This window comes from Solanum dulcamara, chromosome 3 (genome assembly GCF_947179165.1).
Source record: "Solanum dulcamara chromosome 3, daSolDulc1.2, whole genome shotgun sequence".
NCBI classification, from domain to species: domain Eukaryota; kingdom Viridiplantae; phylum Streptophyta; class Magnoliopsida; order Solanales; family Solanaceae; genus Solanum; species Solanum dulcamara.
The window spans coordinates 59,874,668-59,892,357 of NC_077239.1; the positions used below are offsets into that span (position 1 = coordinate 59,874,668).

At 35.4% G+C, this 17,690-nt stretch overlaps 1 protein-coding gene across 1 annotated transcript; it reads left to right on the top strand.

Annotated features, from left to right (window-relative positions):
- The first annotated feature begins 5,774 nt into the window (after positions 1–5,774).
- LOC129882650 (thiamine-repressible mitochondrial transport protein THI74) lies at positions 5,775–17,690 on the top strand. The gene is made up of 3 exons (XM_055957037.1): positions 5,775–6,565; positions 6,704–7,124; positions 17,201–17,690. The coding sequence occupies exons 1-3, from the start codon at positions 6,086–6,088 to the stop codon at positions 17,491–17,493; spliced, it is 1,194 nt and encodes a 397-aa protein (XP_055813012.1). The 5' UTR covers positions 5,775–6,085; the 3' UTR covers positions 17,494–17,690.

The window sequence follows — 17,690 nt, forward strand, 5'->3', positions numbered from 1 at the left end:
TAACATTTTTAACTCTGTCCGTCAACTTGACAATTCAATTATCCTGATCTTGCACATATTTTGTTAGACCTTCAATTGCCTTTGTCAAACTCGCCAGTTGTTCTTCAATAATTGAGGCGTTAGTCATTATCGCTTGGATGACCGTTATGGATGATGGAGCAAAGCATGGATTTTCCCTCAAACTGAAATTTATCTGAAACAAGTTACGTGGAGTGACTAGGGCAGATCTAGTGATCAAGACATCATTTTCATCTTGAATAGTGCAATTTCTTGTGTTAAAAGGACTAAGTCGAGCCAACGTCCTTTCAACAATATCAACTATATCCTCTCCTTATTCCAATTCATTCGGAAAGAATCTTTCCCCCTTTGAAGATGGAAGATCAAAAATAGGAACTGATGCGGACGACACTTGGAGTGCTTGTTTTCCTAGCAAGTTTGCTCTGTTCCTAGTGATGGGTCCCAAACTTTCCATAGTTGTATCCAATATGTTCTCCACCTCAGAGGAAAACTTGAAATTAGTAGCCTTAGCAATAATAGTCCTGGAGTCAAACTTCTTAGATGTCATTTAAGTATTCTTGAAGTTTGATGATCGATGTAAAGAGATGAGAGGTAGAGATGGTCCCACTGGGCGTGCCAAAATTTGTAAACAATAATATTTCGAGCCGAGAAAAATAAATAATCAAGACCAAAAAATTGGAGTAACAAAGTATAATATTTGATTTCAAAATATAGTGCGTATTACAATCTCTATGGTAATCCTCTGATTCTTCAAATAATATAAAGTATGTTGAACTTGAATTTGATTTAGAGTCAAGGGCTTGAATAGCTTGATCTTGAATCTTCTTCTTCAAATTTGGATTTGAATTATTCGTCACTAACACTTATATGGTTATGCCGAGTAATAAATATGAACAAGTAACTTGATCTTGAACTTCTTAATATTTTCCTTCGTTCTTGATCTTGAACTTGAGCTTGAATTTGATTACTTGAACTTTGTAGCTTTGTAGAAAATTTGTGACCTTTGATCCAGGAGCTCTCTTCTTGCTTCTTGTTCTTGAAAAAAAACCCACCCCTTTTGAGAATAATGAGGACCCCTATTTATAGTTGTAGGGAGTGGTATGAGGGTGTGATTTGATTGATTGGTTTGAACTGACCAATCAGATTTCTTTGGTGAAGAGCTTTAATTTGATTGGTCAGAACATGTCACATATACACGTGACATTATTCTTGTGGCTCATTTAATTTGATTTAGATTGCCACATAACTTTGACATGTGGCATGATTTTAGTGGCTTATTTAATTTGACTTGGATTGCCACCTAACTTTGACACATGACATAATTCTAGTGGCTTATTTAATTTGACTTGGATTGCCACCTAACTTCGGCACATGACATAATTCTAGTAACTTATTTAATTTGACTTGGATCGCCACATAACTTTAGCACATGACATAATTTTAGTGGCTTATTTAATTTGACTTGGATTGTCACATAACTTTGACACGTGACATGAAAATGGGCATCTAGGATGAGATGATATTGGGCTTAACAAAGTGGGGTCATGTTTATAGCCCAAATCAATGGATTTGGATTTTTAATTAAATCCACATTTATTGGACTTAAATAATTGACCCAATTTTATTAATTCAAAATATTTATTTGGACTAATATATCTTGAATTTAATATAAATTGAATCATTCTATAAATTTATATTTAATAAATTTTAAATAATTACAACCACGTTTAATATTTATATTATCCTTATAAATATATATACAAATATATATGTATATATAAATTTTCAACCGAAATCACGAGGCATGAGACCCCTCCTGTTTGCTAGTTTGTGCATGCCTTGTCTTGTTTGTTTTTGGTTGTTGTATTATTTCAGGATCCTGGAGTGATGTATCAACATTCATTAACCACAAATACATAGAGAAAAGCAACAACACAAATTCCAACCACCCTGCAGCACTTAAGCTTCAGCAGGTCAGCATGTGCAGGGTGAGATGCAGCATGAGGACCTGTCCAAATGGCTCCAATCTTTGCAGGGGTTCAGAAAATAATATATTGACAAGGCCCAAGAGTTTCAGCCCAAACGGACAATTGGAGGCGTTAGGCGAGCGACATTGAAAATTTCAGCTGCCTTAAGCCTAAAGAGAGGGCTTTTCTTCCAACTTGGAAAAAAATCTCCAAACCTTGCAGAACTAAAGAAAGGGCTGTTTGGACATATCTCAAGAAGTTTCAACTCAATCGGATAATTGGAGACGTTAGTCGAGCGTCGTTAAAACCCAAAGCTCTCTTGGAGGTCCTCTCCTGTTTGCTAACTGGTGCAGGTTCCTATTTGCCTTTGGTTGTTTGTTGTATTGATGCAGGTTGCTGGATTGATTCATCAACATGTAATAACAACAACTACATAGAAGATATCACAAATACAACCATCAAATCAAATACAATCTCCAAACCCCCTGCACAAGGACCATCCTGCTGTTTGTTTGGCTATTTCCTACCTAGGATTAGAGTAGCATTTTTCTTTTTCTTTCCTTTCCTTCTACCTTTTGACTGTGCAGGAACTTGTACACATGCAACATATCAATCCACAGTTGGAGGGCCAACTATGTGTGATGCATATTACAGCAGTGGCATGATGGAGCAATTCACTATTTGGAGCTTGCAGCTTGTGGAATTCCTCCATGCAACCAGAACTCACATCAAGGGGTTGGTGCTGGAGTGTCAACAACTGAGATTGGATAGTATGAAGGCACACAAGAACTCTCCAATAGCTAAGCCACCATCTATTAAACCTCCTGGCAGCAGCAGCACCCATCAACACTCATTATGGGAGTCTAATCTGGGAGACCATTGTTCTTGTTTGTGTGGTTGTTTAGTTGTGAATGCAGGCTGCTGGAACATCAGAAGCTGCAAAATCCATGAAGCTGCAGTTGCAGATATCATGCCACAGAGTGCTGAAGCTGAATTTGAGTGGAAGCAACAACAACTTCACAGATGTGGAATGGAGCAGCTACAAAGACCATCAACAAGAGGAGCTGCAACCAGCCACAGCATCCTTGCAGCAAAGAGTGATATTTGGGACTGCTTTAGAGAATTATTCCCCATTTCACATTCTGATCTGAGGAGACAACAACATGGCAGCTTAGGAACTCAACAACACACCAACACTACTCTCATGCCAAATTCCTTGATGCAGCACCTGCAACAGCTCCCCTACAACTCAAGCTTCCTGGAGCTCCTGGCTATGTCCACTTGTTATGTGCAGGAACAGAAACATGCAGCAACAAGCACTGCAGCTCAGAAGGACCATCTACAATTCTTGTTAGCATGTTGTCTTGTTTTTGTGGACATGTGCAGGTATTTTAATGAGCTGAACACTTCAAAGGAGCTGATCACTCTATCTTTGGAGGCAACAAGAAGTTGTGTACAGTTCCACAAAGAGTCAAACAGAGGGAGACAACCTTGTACTCAAAGCCCATCCTGGTTGGCATATAAGGTACCTTCAAAGGAGCTGATCAACTCACCTTTGGAGGCAACAAGAAGCTGCCTACAGGATTGCAACAGCCCTCACAGATCTTATACTTGTTTGGCTCTTTGGTTAGTTGTTTGGGCAGGTACACAATGTCTCAGAAAAAGGGAGAAAACAGCAACACATGCCCCTTCATGCATACCAGATGCATTCCATCAACAGCTGCAACAGCTAACTTACATCCAAGACTCTTGGAACTCCTTTTTGGTTTATTTGTGGATGTGCAGGTACATCCCTGATCAGCCTCGACAGAACTGGAATCATGCAAAGTGTAAGGCACACACTGATAGACTTCCAACCAGCAACTCAAGTCAGGGTTGCACTACATACAAAATGCATTTTACAAATATTCTGTCCCTCAGCTTCCTTAACTACAATCCCAAGCAAGATGACTGCTATGGCTACATTTACTTCCTATCATTTCATCCCCCTTAACTGTGATTGTTGTTGCTGCAAACTTCCTTGGACCGACTTGGTACGACAAGACTAAAAAGAGCAAAGATGAAAAGAATTTTCCCATTCCATGCGAGATAGAAGTTTCGTATACTTGTTCTTCTTCAATGTAGCTATGTCTGGTACGTAGCATAGTTGGAATAGGACTAGTGTAGGTTACTTTTCTTTTTTCTCATGGAAGGGGAGAGTCTCCCTCATTTATGCTTTCATAGTTGAATTGTACCGGGAGGAGTCCTCTCACAGGTTTACTGCTTTCTAGTTATAGTTAGTATCTTTTTTGTATCGGGGATGAGTTAGCCGACCTTAATAGGTTAGCCGACTTATGAACCACCATAGGATCGGAGGTAAGGTTTATGTCCCCCTCCTTGTATTTTTAATTTGATTATTTATGTTAAGGCTTGGGGGTGTTGCCTAACCCCTGACTGTGCACGAGAGGTGGGAGCCTCGTGTAGGGTCTGTTCCCGTAAAAAAAAAAAAAAAAAAAAAACAAATGAAGACCTTCACATAATACTCCATGATTTGCAAATAAGAATATGATAAATAAATTTTCAGAATAAACAAAACAGAAAGTATATGTAAAACGGAAAAACTACTAGACTTACAATATGGTATTGTTTCAAACTTAGGATCCAAACTGTATCATCTGAAGATTACACCAAATAAAACTAAAAGTGTTATGCAATTTTGTTCATGATAAAAATTAGCGGAATGAAAAATCTTAAAAGCTACAACTAAAATTTATCAATAGAATTTAAATAGAAAGAAGGGAACAACTCAACTTCACTCAAAAACACATAAATTACACCTTAAAAGAGGAGAAAAGCAATTGGTACTTATCAAAATAAATAAATAATTAATTTATCAATCATACTTACTCAAAAAAGGAACTAACCCACAGAATAAAAGTACAGTGCTCTATGCGTCTATATCGATTTTTTTATTGCAGCGGCATAATTGATTATAGAAGAACTCACAATATTTAAATATTTCCGTCATGGAAACTAATTTTGATTTCAAGAAACAAATGGACTACAGAAGGAATAACTTATATTTGAGAGATAAAACCGCTTTTAAGTCTGGTTGTGACTATTTTTTTTATCAAATAAATTAATTTGAGCTTTCGTGTATATACTTTTTTAAAGTTACTGCACGTTATATATAAATAGATGATAGTTTATGAATTTCGTTGGTTACATATTTTTTAATTTAAATTCAAATTTAAAACTGATTGTATACTCTTCTGGGACTATGGGAGAGAGTTTTAATTTTCTTCAATTGGCTGACGATAATGATAATGACAAATTTCAAAATTATAAGACTATAACAATTATAATTGATTTTGAATTTTAAAAATATTAAATTTATTATTATAATTAGTATAATATTATTATTATTATTATTATTTATTTATTTATTTATTATTATTTATTTAGCTATCAATAAGGAGGAGTTGTGGAAAGATAGTTAAAATATTTCAAAAAAAATAAAATAACTTTCCAAAAAAAAAAGGGAATCACACACGTGCTATTAAAAAGAGAGTTAAATACAGATTTACAGTTAAATCACCCAATTTTTAGTATTGTTTTAAAATTATTTTTCATTTAATTGTAAAAATCATTTATAGTAAATAGTAATTTATTGTTTAATCCTATTATATGTAATTAATTTTAATTATTTAAAAAATCTAACTTTTGTTGTGCCCACCTCTTCTATTATATATGAATAGATATTAGATATTTAATTATTAAATACTTTTTATAATTATTTCCTATTTTCCTTTTCTACCCTTCGCCTATGTTTCGCCTTCAATCTTCATAGCTTCTCACTTCTCAGAGACTTCTCAGTTCTCAGATCACCGCACTCAGCAGTCAGCAGACAGCAGCAGCCGCCCGACGCCGCCGCTCTTCTTCTCCACCGCGCCTCACGGCGCCGGCGCTCCAGAAAACTCCGTCTCGTCTGCTCGTCGGTCTGAGACAGCGTCCAGTTTCCATAACACAAAAACCGAATTTAATAAACCGACCGAATCGAATTACAAAAAAACTAACCGAACTGTACCAATTTGGTTCGGATTCATTGTTGTTTATAAGGAATGAAAGATCAATCTTGGAGATGGGTTTTGGGTTTGGTTTATATAATTACTGTTGCCTCTATATGGATTGCTGCTAGTTTTGTCGTTCAGTCAGTTGTCGATGCCGGTGTTTCACCTTTTCTTGTTACATACCTCTGCAATTCTTTATTCGTAGTGTATATTCCCCTTATCGAAATTGTACGTTTTATAGAGGATAAATATGGGAGCTCGTTGTTTTGGCGAAATAACAAAAATACCACTTTGCAAGATTCAGAGGATGCTATTCTTCTCGATGACAAACCTGACACAAGCAAATTGGTTGTTGCTGATGGGGACTCTGTATTAAAGGAACAAATTATTGATCAAAATGTTGATATGGGTCTGGATGCAAAAGGGCGTTGGACACGCTCTAGAGTAGCAAAAGTTAGCTTGTTAATATGTCCTTTTTGGTTTCTAGCACAGCTTACATTTAATCTGTCACTCAAATATACAACTGTTACGGTAAGCATAACTATCGAATTTGTTTTCTAAGTGTATATAACTAGTTATCACATTTAGTGGGTGGAATGTTCATGTCAAATCTCTGTTGACAGATATGTTGTATGTGTAACGTGGTTATTATTTTGGTTTTCTTTACAGTCAAACACCATCTTAAGCAGTTCCTCCAGCTTGTTTACTTTTCTGGTGTCTCTTGTATTCTTGGGAGAAGTTTTCACATGGGTGAAGTTGTTCAGTGTTCTACTTTGTATGGGAGGTACAATCATTGTGAGCTTGGGTGACTCAAAATCAGGCTCTGGCAAAGTTGCTTCAAACCCCGTTCTTGGCGACATTCTTTCACTCGTCTCAGCTGCTATGTATGCTGTTTATATAACCCTCATTCGTAAAAAGTTACCTGATGATGATGGGAAAAGTGGTCATGCCAGTATGGCACAGTTTCTTGGATATTTGGGTTTATTCAACCTGCTCATATTCTTACCCATACCTCTTGTACTCAACTTTGCTAACCTTGAGCCATTTAACACACTCACTTGGAAGCAACTTGGCCTGATAGTTGGTAAAGGTATGTACCAGTCTACATCCTGCTTCTTCCCTTGCTTATTAAAGTATTTATCGATTTGTTGCGTCTCTGTGTGCATGAATGAGTGAAAATGGGAACCATGACATATGATAATCATTCACTCCTATTTTCTTCTACGTACTCTTCTAATTGATTTTTCGTCAGTGCTTTATTGAATCAAATTGCTTGCTACGTAGTATGATTTTTTTAATTTGAAGCTCGTGGATGTGCCCTTTGAAGCAAATGCTTCCTTTGGTTCCTGCCCTATGAAACACAGTATGATTGCCAACTCTTGGCAGAGGATGTATTTTAATTGTGTCTACAACATATAATTTCGAGGAAACAATTAGAGAATGGTGGGACAACTACACAGCCATAGGATAACTTGATTTTAACCTATCTGATTTTTCTAAAGATGTTGAAGAACAACTTTAAGAAATGGAACCAGGAGGTGCTTGGATGCGTGGAAACAATTATTACAAACTTAAAAGTATTAGGAGAGGTGGAGGAAGAAGAAGGCGTAAATAATGAGGAGGAAATCCAAAAGGAAACAATCTAATTTTTCTAAAGATGTTGAAGAACGACTTGAAGAAATGGAACCAGGAGGTGCTTAGATGCGTGGAAACAATATTACAAATCCATTTAACAAACTTAAAAAGTATTAGGAGAGGTGGAGGAAGAAGGCGTAAATGATGATGAGGAACTCCAAAAGGAAAACAATCAAAAGAAATTGGGGCAAGCATTAGTGGACCCAAAATTTATTTGGAGATAAAAGTCACACTTAAAATGGTTTGAAGAAAGGTTATAATAACTCTAAATTCTTCTATTGTGTCACTAGTTCATACAGAAGAAATAATTTCATTGAGCGCTTAATTAAATGTTGTACGTGAAAAGGGGGAATGGGAGCTGCTTATGTACTGAATCACATTCTAGACAATTAGTGAGGAGGAGAAGCAGGAATGGAGTAACCATCAGAAGAAGAGATCCTTTAGGCTTTATGAATTTGTTTTTGGAGACAGCGTTACACCTCCATGATTTTCCTTTTGCATTATTTCACCATTTGGGAGGTGCTAAAGGAGGAGGTTGCTTCTACCAAAGTTGTCGTTTGAGAAGCTGCTAATTTCTCTTTTATAATCCTGATTCCTCAGAAAAGTGATGCTGTCTACATTTAGGATTTTGGCCGATCAACTTGGTGCGGTGTATAAGAACATTGCGAACACATTATCCTTGAGATTGAGACGCGTCTTAGACAAGCTCATCTCTATCTCATGGAATGCTTTTGAGGGGAGTAGACAAATCCAAAGGTGCTGAGACGCGTCTTAGACAAGCTCATCTCTGTCTCTTGGAATGCTTTTGAGGGGAGTAGACAAATCCAAGGTGCAACTCTTTTTGCTAATGGAATAATAGATTAGAGATAGAATGAGTGGAGTGGAGAATATTGTTTAAATTGGTTTAAAAGGGGCTAATTATGTGAATTGGAACTTCTGGCTATATCTTGAGATCAATGAAGGCAATGAATCCATCATTCATATCAACGGTTAAATTCTCTGTCATGATTAGCCGACTTTCCTTTGTTAATTTGGCAATAGTACAGATTAACGTGGTAGAACCCTTCTCACCCTTGCTAATTTTTATTGTTATGGAAGCCTTAAGTAAGCTTCATCTTAGTACTTGGCACTTGTAGTAATGAAAGGTTTTTCTTGCTGATCAAAAAACATCAAGTAAACTTCTAAAACATGTGAAGATTGAAGGGTTCTTTAATGGCTTTAAGGTTAATGGCTACAGGGTAGATTGTCTTTCTGTCTCACTTTCTTGTTTGCGAATGGCACACTTTTTTTCTGATCCACAGAATAGAGGTTTGACATCTATTTAGAACGTTATTGTGGTTTGGAATAGCATCGGAAAATGTAAATGATTCCACTAGGTAGACTCAAAATGTGTTGAGACTTAGGCAAGGTGACTTTGTTACCTATTAAATATTTGAGGCCTCCTTTTGGAGGCAAGTTTAGAAACCTCTTTATGATGACTGGCAAATGTTGTATGAATCATGGGTGTGGATGTCTACACAGGTACAGATCTAGAGGTAGAAATCGCCATTTCATAAATCTTAGGATTCAACGAATGACAGTGATACATCTAGGAGTACAAGTATTTGGATTCAGATAACAAATGTGTAAGTTAAAATATTTAATAACTAGTTATATAGAAGGGCATAAAAGTTATTGAAGTCCAATTTTTTTAAGTTATACTGAATAAATAAACTCCATCTTTACCGTTGTGTTAGATGGTCCAAACCTTGCCCAACTTATTTTGTTCTTCTAAATCTTGTGTATAAAAGGGAACTATATTTGTCATCCAAACTTGTTTATGGCCCATCAAGATACAACACATTTCTCGTAATATGTTTGTTCAGACACATTTTAAAAGCCCAGTGTACCAGAAACTAATATAGAAACCTTAGCTTATTTACTCCTTCCCACAACTAGCGAAGAAACCTTAGCTTAGTTACTCCTACCCGCAAATTGCTAAAAAAAACCTAGCACAATTGCTCCCCCCTATTCAAATTATGGTGGCTTCACACTTCCCTATCAATCTTTAGACTCTTCATCTTAGTTTGAAAAGAGTGGTTTCAGATGTCTATTTCTTTTTGAAGAAGTAGAAGGGACATTTAGGTATCCATTTTGAATGACAAAAGAAGTCTTTGCTCTCCATTTTAGGTGATACTCTTTTCTTCTAGTTTGTTCAAAAAAGAATGATACATTTAAATATTTGGAAATAATTTAACTTTACACTTCTCATTTTACTCTTAATAACATGCTTTGATAGCGCCACCAATATCATGACATCTTTAGGACATAAATGTCATGGCACGTCTAAAATCACAAGTTACAAAAATCTTTCTTTCTTAACTTTGTGCCCAATCAAAGTCGTTCACATAAATTGAAACAAAGGGAGTAGTAGTTTTTGTTTCTGGAAACTGTAAGAATGTTGATAATATCTTGTGTTTAGAGAACGACATGAGACAGTTTACTTATTCAGGACACTGGTGTGATGTGGGGAATCCGAGTTTCAAGAAGGGATAGCAAAGTTAGCCCGTGAAAATATGAACCCCAAACTGGCCCAAGTTTGGGTGGGTTGGACTGGCTTATTTTTCTGGTGGGTCAATTTAGGGGCAACTCAAGTTAGCCCATCTAAAGATTGGACTAATCTGGGCTAAACAAATAGTACAAATTGACCCATAAAGGAACTTGTTAAAATATTTAATAATTTTTCTTCTTGTTTGATGTGTTAGATATAACCATAATAAATTTAAAAAATGTTACTTTTGTTATGAAAATAAACTAAATTTAGCAAAATAAAGCGGAGAGAATAAGAGAGAAGAAGGAGAAATAGAGTAGAGAATAATATTGCCGTGTATGTATTGCTATATTTCTGTGCATCTAAATAAATTGCCAGAAGATGACAATTTATAACCAAAGAAGAAGGGCAAGTTGTGCAAATTGTCTAGCGAGCCCCACCTCATCAATTTGGTGGTGGGTCCCACTACAATGACATCCACTTACTTTTCTTTAACACTCTCCCTTGGATGTCTACATGTAATGTGCCTCATTAAAAATTTTACTAGAAAAAAAAACAGTAGAAAAAAGCCTAGTGAAGAAGAAAAAATACACATCTGGTAATACGCCTTGATTGCTGCCTCATTAAAAACCTTACTAGAAAAACCCAGTTGGATAAAACCTTAGTTAAGGGAAAAAGAATGCAACGCGTATTTTACTCCCCCCGATGAAGACATCATTTTGCACATGCAGCACAAGAGAATTCTTTAAATTGAAGAATCTTTTGGTTCTTCAAAGAGTGCCCATGTGAACTCTCAATTATTTTGCACATCATATTAGAATCGGGATGGCCCAACCGGTCATGCCAAATAATAAAATCATTTGAGTTAGTAAACTTTTGGTTTACTAACCGGTCATGCCAAATAATAAAATCATTTGAGTTAGTAAACTTTTGGTTTACTATGGCATGTGTTTCAACCATGCTGATACTTGTGAAGTATAAGACGGATGAAAGAGCGGGTAACTTTTCAAGTATAAACTTTTTGCTCGACATCATTGTAGTAATGTAAAGATATTTATTTTTTTCATCATTTGTAGTCTCAATATGATAACCATTTTGATGAATGTTTTTGAAACTTAATAAATTTCTTTGAGACTTACTAGAATATAATGCTTCATTAATTATTAAATTTGTTCCTGCGGTAAGTACAACTTTAGCTTTTCCGGATCCTTCAATTAATCTTGTACTGTCAGATATTGTATTAATATTAGCATCTTTCATAATAAATTAAGAGAAATATTTCTTTTCTCTTAAAATAGTGTGTGTTGTGGCAGCACTATCAATAAGACACATATCATCATAATTGATTTTGGATCCAACTGATGACTGAGGAATTTCCATATTCTTCATAAATACAAGATAAATTGTAAGAACGTGAAATACTAACAACATAAAAACTTTAAGAAATTGTACTATCTTAAGAAACATATTTACGAAGTACACCATAATATCAAACATAATAAGAAAACAGTAACTATTTTTATAAGATTTATCCCCAGTTAGATGATTAATTTCTCAGTCAATATTCATAAAGTCTTCAGCTTCCAAATGAGTAATATTTGGTAGATCTCCAAAATCATCATCTTTATAAGCAAGATTTGCCTCAATATTTTCATGTTTATTTGAGGTGGTTGCTTCATCATCATTTCGAAAATTCAAGTGTGCCTCCACATTATTATCTCTTCTTTTGAGAGAGACTTGATAAAGTTTCACAAAATGATCGGGCGTACGACATTCACGTGCCCAATGACCCTTCATACCACACCAATGGCAAATATTGGATTCACCTCTGGAAGGATTATTTTGATGAATTTTATTGTTCTCATGTTTATTTTCATCATGATGACGATAATTGTTTCGTCCTCTACCACATCCTCGCCCACGTCCACGACCAAGGCCACAGCCGCGATAATTATTTTGTCTTGATTCAAACTGATTATGTGCTGCTACAACATTCGCTTCAGGGAATGGAGCAGATCCAGTGGGACGGCTTCATGATTTTTCATTAGTAAAGTATTATTTTGCTCAGCCACAAGTAGGCATGTTATTAATTCAGAATACTTCTTAAATCCTTTTTCACGATATTGTTGTTGTAGCAACACATTTGAAGCGTGAAAAGTGAAAAGAATTTTCTCAAGCAAGTCATCATCAGTGATAAAATCTCTACATAATTTTAACATGGAACTTACTTTTTGGATATTAGAATTATACTCTGTCACAGTTTTAAAATCTTGAAATCGAAGGTGTATGCAGTCATATCGGACTTTTGGTAACACCGTAAGTTTTAGGTGGTGATACCGTTCCTTCAAATTAGTCCATAATTCAAGAGGGTCTTTAACAGTTAAATATTCAGTTTTTAATCCTTCATGAATATGACGACAGAGAAAAATCATGGCCTTTGCTTTATCTTGCCCTGATGCATTATTATCTTGTTTAATAGTATCATCAAGACCTTTAGCGTCAAGGTGTATTTCAGCATCAAGGATCCATGATAAATAATTTTTTTCAGAAATGTCAAGTGCCACAAATTCAAGTTTTGATAAATTTGACATGATAAAACTGAGATAGAAATTAATTTAGAAATAATAAAGACAACTAAAAATAAAAATTTTCAGTAGATATACCTGATATAGGAGTTAATATATCTGAAGAAAAATAGAACTTCGTACTGATAATGTGTTATGAAAATAAACTAAATTTAGCAAAATAAAGCGGTGAGAATAAGAGAGAAGAAGGAGAAATAGAGTAGAGAATAATATTGCCGTGTATGTATTGCTATATTTCTGTGCATCTAAATAAATTGCCAGAAGATGGCAATTTATAACCAAAGAAGAAGGCAAGTTGTGCAAATTGTCTAGCGGGCCCCACCTCATCAATTTGGTGGTGGGTTCCACTACAATGACATCTACTTACTTTTCTTTAACAACTTTAGTTTTATTCGGTAATTTAACAAGTTATATAATGAAAATAAACAAAAAATTTAGAACTTGGTTAGAGTTGGGCAGGTTAATGGCCATTTATTGATTCAAAACATCCACCTGTTTATTTAGCCTATCTTAGCCCGAGTAACATTTCGGCGGGTTAGTGATTCCCCCACCTCCACCCATTTATCGATTCAGTCTATCTTGACCTGCCCAAATTCAGCAAAATCTGTCCATTTGAAACCCCTAATTTCAAGTAAATCTATGGCAATCCAAGATAATCCTAGTTGGAGAGGTACATAATACTCATGAGTTAGCTATATCTATGCTTGTAAAATGGAAATGCTACACCCAAGTACTTGGTCTGTGACTTGAGGGAAGTTCTTGAGGAACTACAAAGATGGTGAACTCTGACAACTGGTGATATAGAGAAGTTTTCTGCAAGACTCAAGCAGGTTTGAATTTAAAAAAATTGAAGAAGGTAACAGATTTCATACATATAAAAGGGTAGAGCTCAAGATTTGAATTGTTATTTTGAAGTGGTCGAGGTGTTTTTAAAGTCCAAACAACATTTTTTGTAAAAGTAGAACCAATCAGACACATTGAACAAAATTTGCATGGTCAAACACCCCTAAAATGCGTAAGAAGGTGGCATGTTTACCGTGTTTTTTCTGAGATGCTATTCTAACTGTGGATAATCTGAGGAAAAGGAGACACGTCGTAGTATCTTGTTATTGTTTGTGCGGAAGGCATGAAACAGATATGGACCATCTCTTGCAACATTGCATCTTTACTTTAGCTATACGGGTCTAAGTTTAGTATAGCTTAGACATTACTTAGATTGGTGATGGATCAAGCTAGGAGGTGGGAAGTGTACAGTGAAATAGAAAAGAGGGAAAATGAGGTAAAAGGGATGTTTGAGAGTGGAATGAAGGATAGGGGATTTGTATTTTTTTTTCTTTTCTTTTGTTATAAATATATAATTAGGGGTTAATTATAAAGAAATGGGGTTGATTTGAAGTATTTGTAAATTTAGGGTAAAAAATTAAAATATCAAAAACTTTTAATAAAATCCTAAATTTTCTTCATTCTCTTCATTTTCTTCCAACGAGCTGTTCTGTTTTCTCTCCTCTCTTCTCTTCTGTTTTCTTTTCTTTTCTCCAATTTAGGGCTCCTTCATTCAATTTTTGATTTTCTCTGTTCTCCTCTCTTCTCTTTTCTTTTTCCTAATTCTTTCTCCTTTATTCGAAAATCGAAGGTAGATCAGCATCATTTTTTTTTCCTGTTCATGATTTCCTCCTCTTGAATCAGTGAAATATTGTATTATGTGATGTCATAGTTGTGTCCCCCATTAATTGTCACAACACCTGCGGATATTACATAGATACATATTATAATTTGTGACAGTATTATAGTCAGTACAGTATTTATACATAGATAATTTATTTGCAGGTTCGTAGTGCAATCAACTTTTGATTGTTTAAACAAAGTTTGGTTGTTTACATGGAGCCTGCATGTGCAGTGCAAACTCTTAGCATAAATACCATGCTGTGCAATGCAGGTCATTTGTGTAAACATAATCCAGTTGTTTAAACAACATGCATGTTGTTTATAAACAACTGCATGTTGTTTATAAACAATGTGTAGTTGTTTATTAACAATATAGAAGAGCAGATGAAATGTTTATCCCCTTTGAAGCAAATTCCCAAACAATGTATTAACAAATTACTATCAAGAACAGAGAAGTAACACAAATTAAAAAATCTTTGGTTTAGTGATGAAGAAGAAGGCAAATGCAAATTTCATTTTTGTTCAATGAAGATAAATCTAACCCTAGTTTGAAGAGAGCAAGGAGTTTGGAAGGCTGAAATGTGTTGAGATTGAAAAAAAAGAAAAAAAGAAGATATGGAAGAAGACGAAGATAATATGGAAAGGGCTGCTGCTGCTCCCGCTAAAAAAAAAACGAGCAGATTTGCTTTGCTGGAAATTGGTTGTTGCCCTTTTGGCTAAAACTCTTATATGTTGGGTCTGTTTGTAAATAGCAAAACTTTGGGGTGTATAAAAATATTTTTTTTAAAATTAGCATAACCCATTAATCTCTAATTATATTAGAGTCCCTTTTACCTAATTTTTAAAACTTGTGTCCTAAATTCTCAAATACATAACTTAAAGGTCTCTTTTAATTCTATCTCCCTAGAAAAGATGCATCAGAGGTAAGGATTGTTCAAGGCCATATAACACATATGCTTAACTAATGTAGGACTTTAGCACCCTATGTACGCCCATATTTGGATATTTGGAGCGAAGATAACATATAATAGGGGCTCAGCATTGGGTAATAAAACATTAGGGATATGTCTGATTTGATACGACGTAGATAAAAATAGACTTTGGACCTAACTTAACCTAACGGTTAACTTAAGAGGTGATGATTGTTTAAGATCATACAAAGAGACTACAACCCATACTCTCAACTGATGTTGACGTTAAGATAAAGCATGAAAGCAAAGAAGAGAGATGGCGTCTGTCAGTCTGTTGTGCCTGTATTGGACAATTTGGTGAGAGAACTATATGAGATATTTCGAGACTCTAGAAAAGCCAATCCGTGAAGTCAAAACCAGTATCTTTTTACAATTTTTTTGTGTAAAGAAAATATTCATTCTTGTATAGATAGCTGGATAGAGTTTTTTTGAGAGTTCAATGTAAAATCTGCATGTTTAGATGATACTGTCTTGGTGTGAGATTGAAAGAAAATGATATTAATTTATAAAAGAAGATTTAGTTTCTATTTAATAAAAAGGAGAAAAGGTTATAGGCCAGATACACATCGAGACCCCTTGAACTTGACTTCATTTTTTCATTTGTACACCTTGTTATTCATCAACATCTTAAACTTGGCCATTCCTGCGAGCTCTTCTTCATGTTCTTTCTTGCAAAACCTATAATGCTGATCTGATTCTTCTTATTCAAACGCCATAAAAGCCCTTTTTCAAAATTATACCAGATTCAAATGCCATTTTTTATACTGTTACCAGATTTTTCTTCTTTCAAATTTACTCTTAACCCATACCATATTTTTCTTCTTTTTCTTTGTTATTCAAACGCCATCTTTTTAAAACTTATTCCAGATTCAAACACCATGAACCATTTTTGTATAGAAGAAGTGTGAAGTCTTTTGCAGTTGGAAAGAATTTTGATGGTATACGTGATACGTCCCAAACTAAGCTGCTGGAAGGTAAAACAGAAATGATTCCTCTTTCTTACTCTACATTGCCGACTTGAGAAAATGTTGGAGGTTCTAGGTTGAAGTAGGTTTTTCCATACAAGTCAGTTAGAAAGCCTCTGACGCTATACATCCCAGGCTAAGCTGCTGGAAGGAAAAAACAGTGGCAAAAATAAAAATGAATGCCTCTTTTTTTTTTTACTGTACACAACTCCTCTTTTAGCTTACTCTATTTTATGATTTATCCTGATTTCTTTTGTAATTTATCTGCATCTGATAATTGAGATTAGGAGAAGCGACAACTGGAAGCATAGATTTTAAGCTTCAGTGATGTAATGATGATCCTTCTTGTGGGAGCAAATTAAGTGACATACCCTTAGATCACTGCTTGTCAACTGTAAAAGATATCTTTTATCAGCTAGTATTATGAGATTTCATTTTTAGATGTTCATTAATCTTCAAGTGCACAGGAGTCCTGTACCTTTAATATTTTAATTGTGAAAGGTAGACTAGTGAGGCATGTCGTCCACTGTGGCATTTGGTTTTTATGCTAGAAACATAGTACATGCACACCTAAACTTCAAATAATCATGTTGCTGGACCAGGGAGGATTCCTGCTTCTGAAGTACTTGAAGTAGTGAAAGGTAGAATTAGACTCGGTGGCATCAAATTTTACATTTCTTGGTTCCTCTCTTTATGAATTTCTCCTTTTCTTCAGATGGGTTTTTGACATGGCCAACTTTTGGTTTTTGCTTTCTTTATCTGGTAATTGGTATGGGGCCGCATACGTGTAGCTAACTTTAACTATCCATTTTTAGGTATGTTTGATAATGTGCTGAGCGATTTACTGTGGGCCAAGGCTATTCTCTTGACCTCCACAACAGTAGCAACAGCAGGACTGACCATTCAGGTTCCGCTAGCTGCAATCGTGGATTCACTGACAGGAAATGCACCCCCAATCATGGATTACATCGGAGCTGCAGCTGTCATGGTTGGTTTTGCAGGCATTAACATCCCTTCAGATTCATGTTCAGTACCAGACGAAGCAAGCATTGAACTAGAAAATGGAAAAATTCAGTCCACAGAACAGGATCACCTATCACCCAGGTAGATTACAGAGCTCTTTTGCTCCACGGTGCCACTAGTTCAGGGCGTATCTTATGTTAATCTTACTTGATGTATTCTTCTCCGAGCATGTTATGTCACCCACAATGTTAGGCCGGTATAGTGTGTGTGCAGATAACAATTAAAATTTTATACTTAAAATGTGTAAAAGACTTTACATTGTTCGACTCTTATTACATCTTA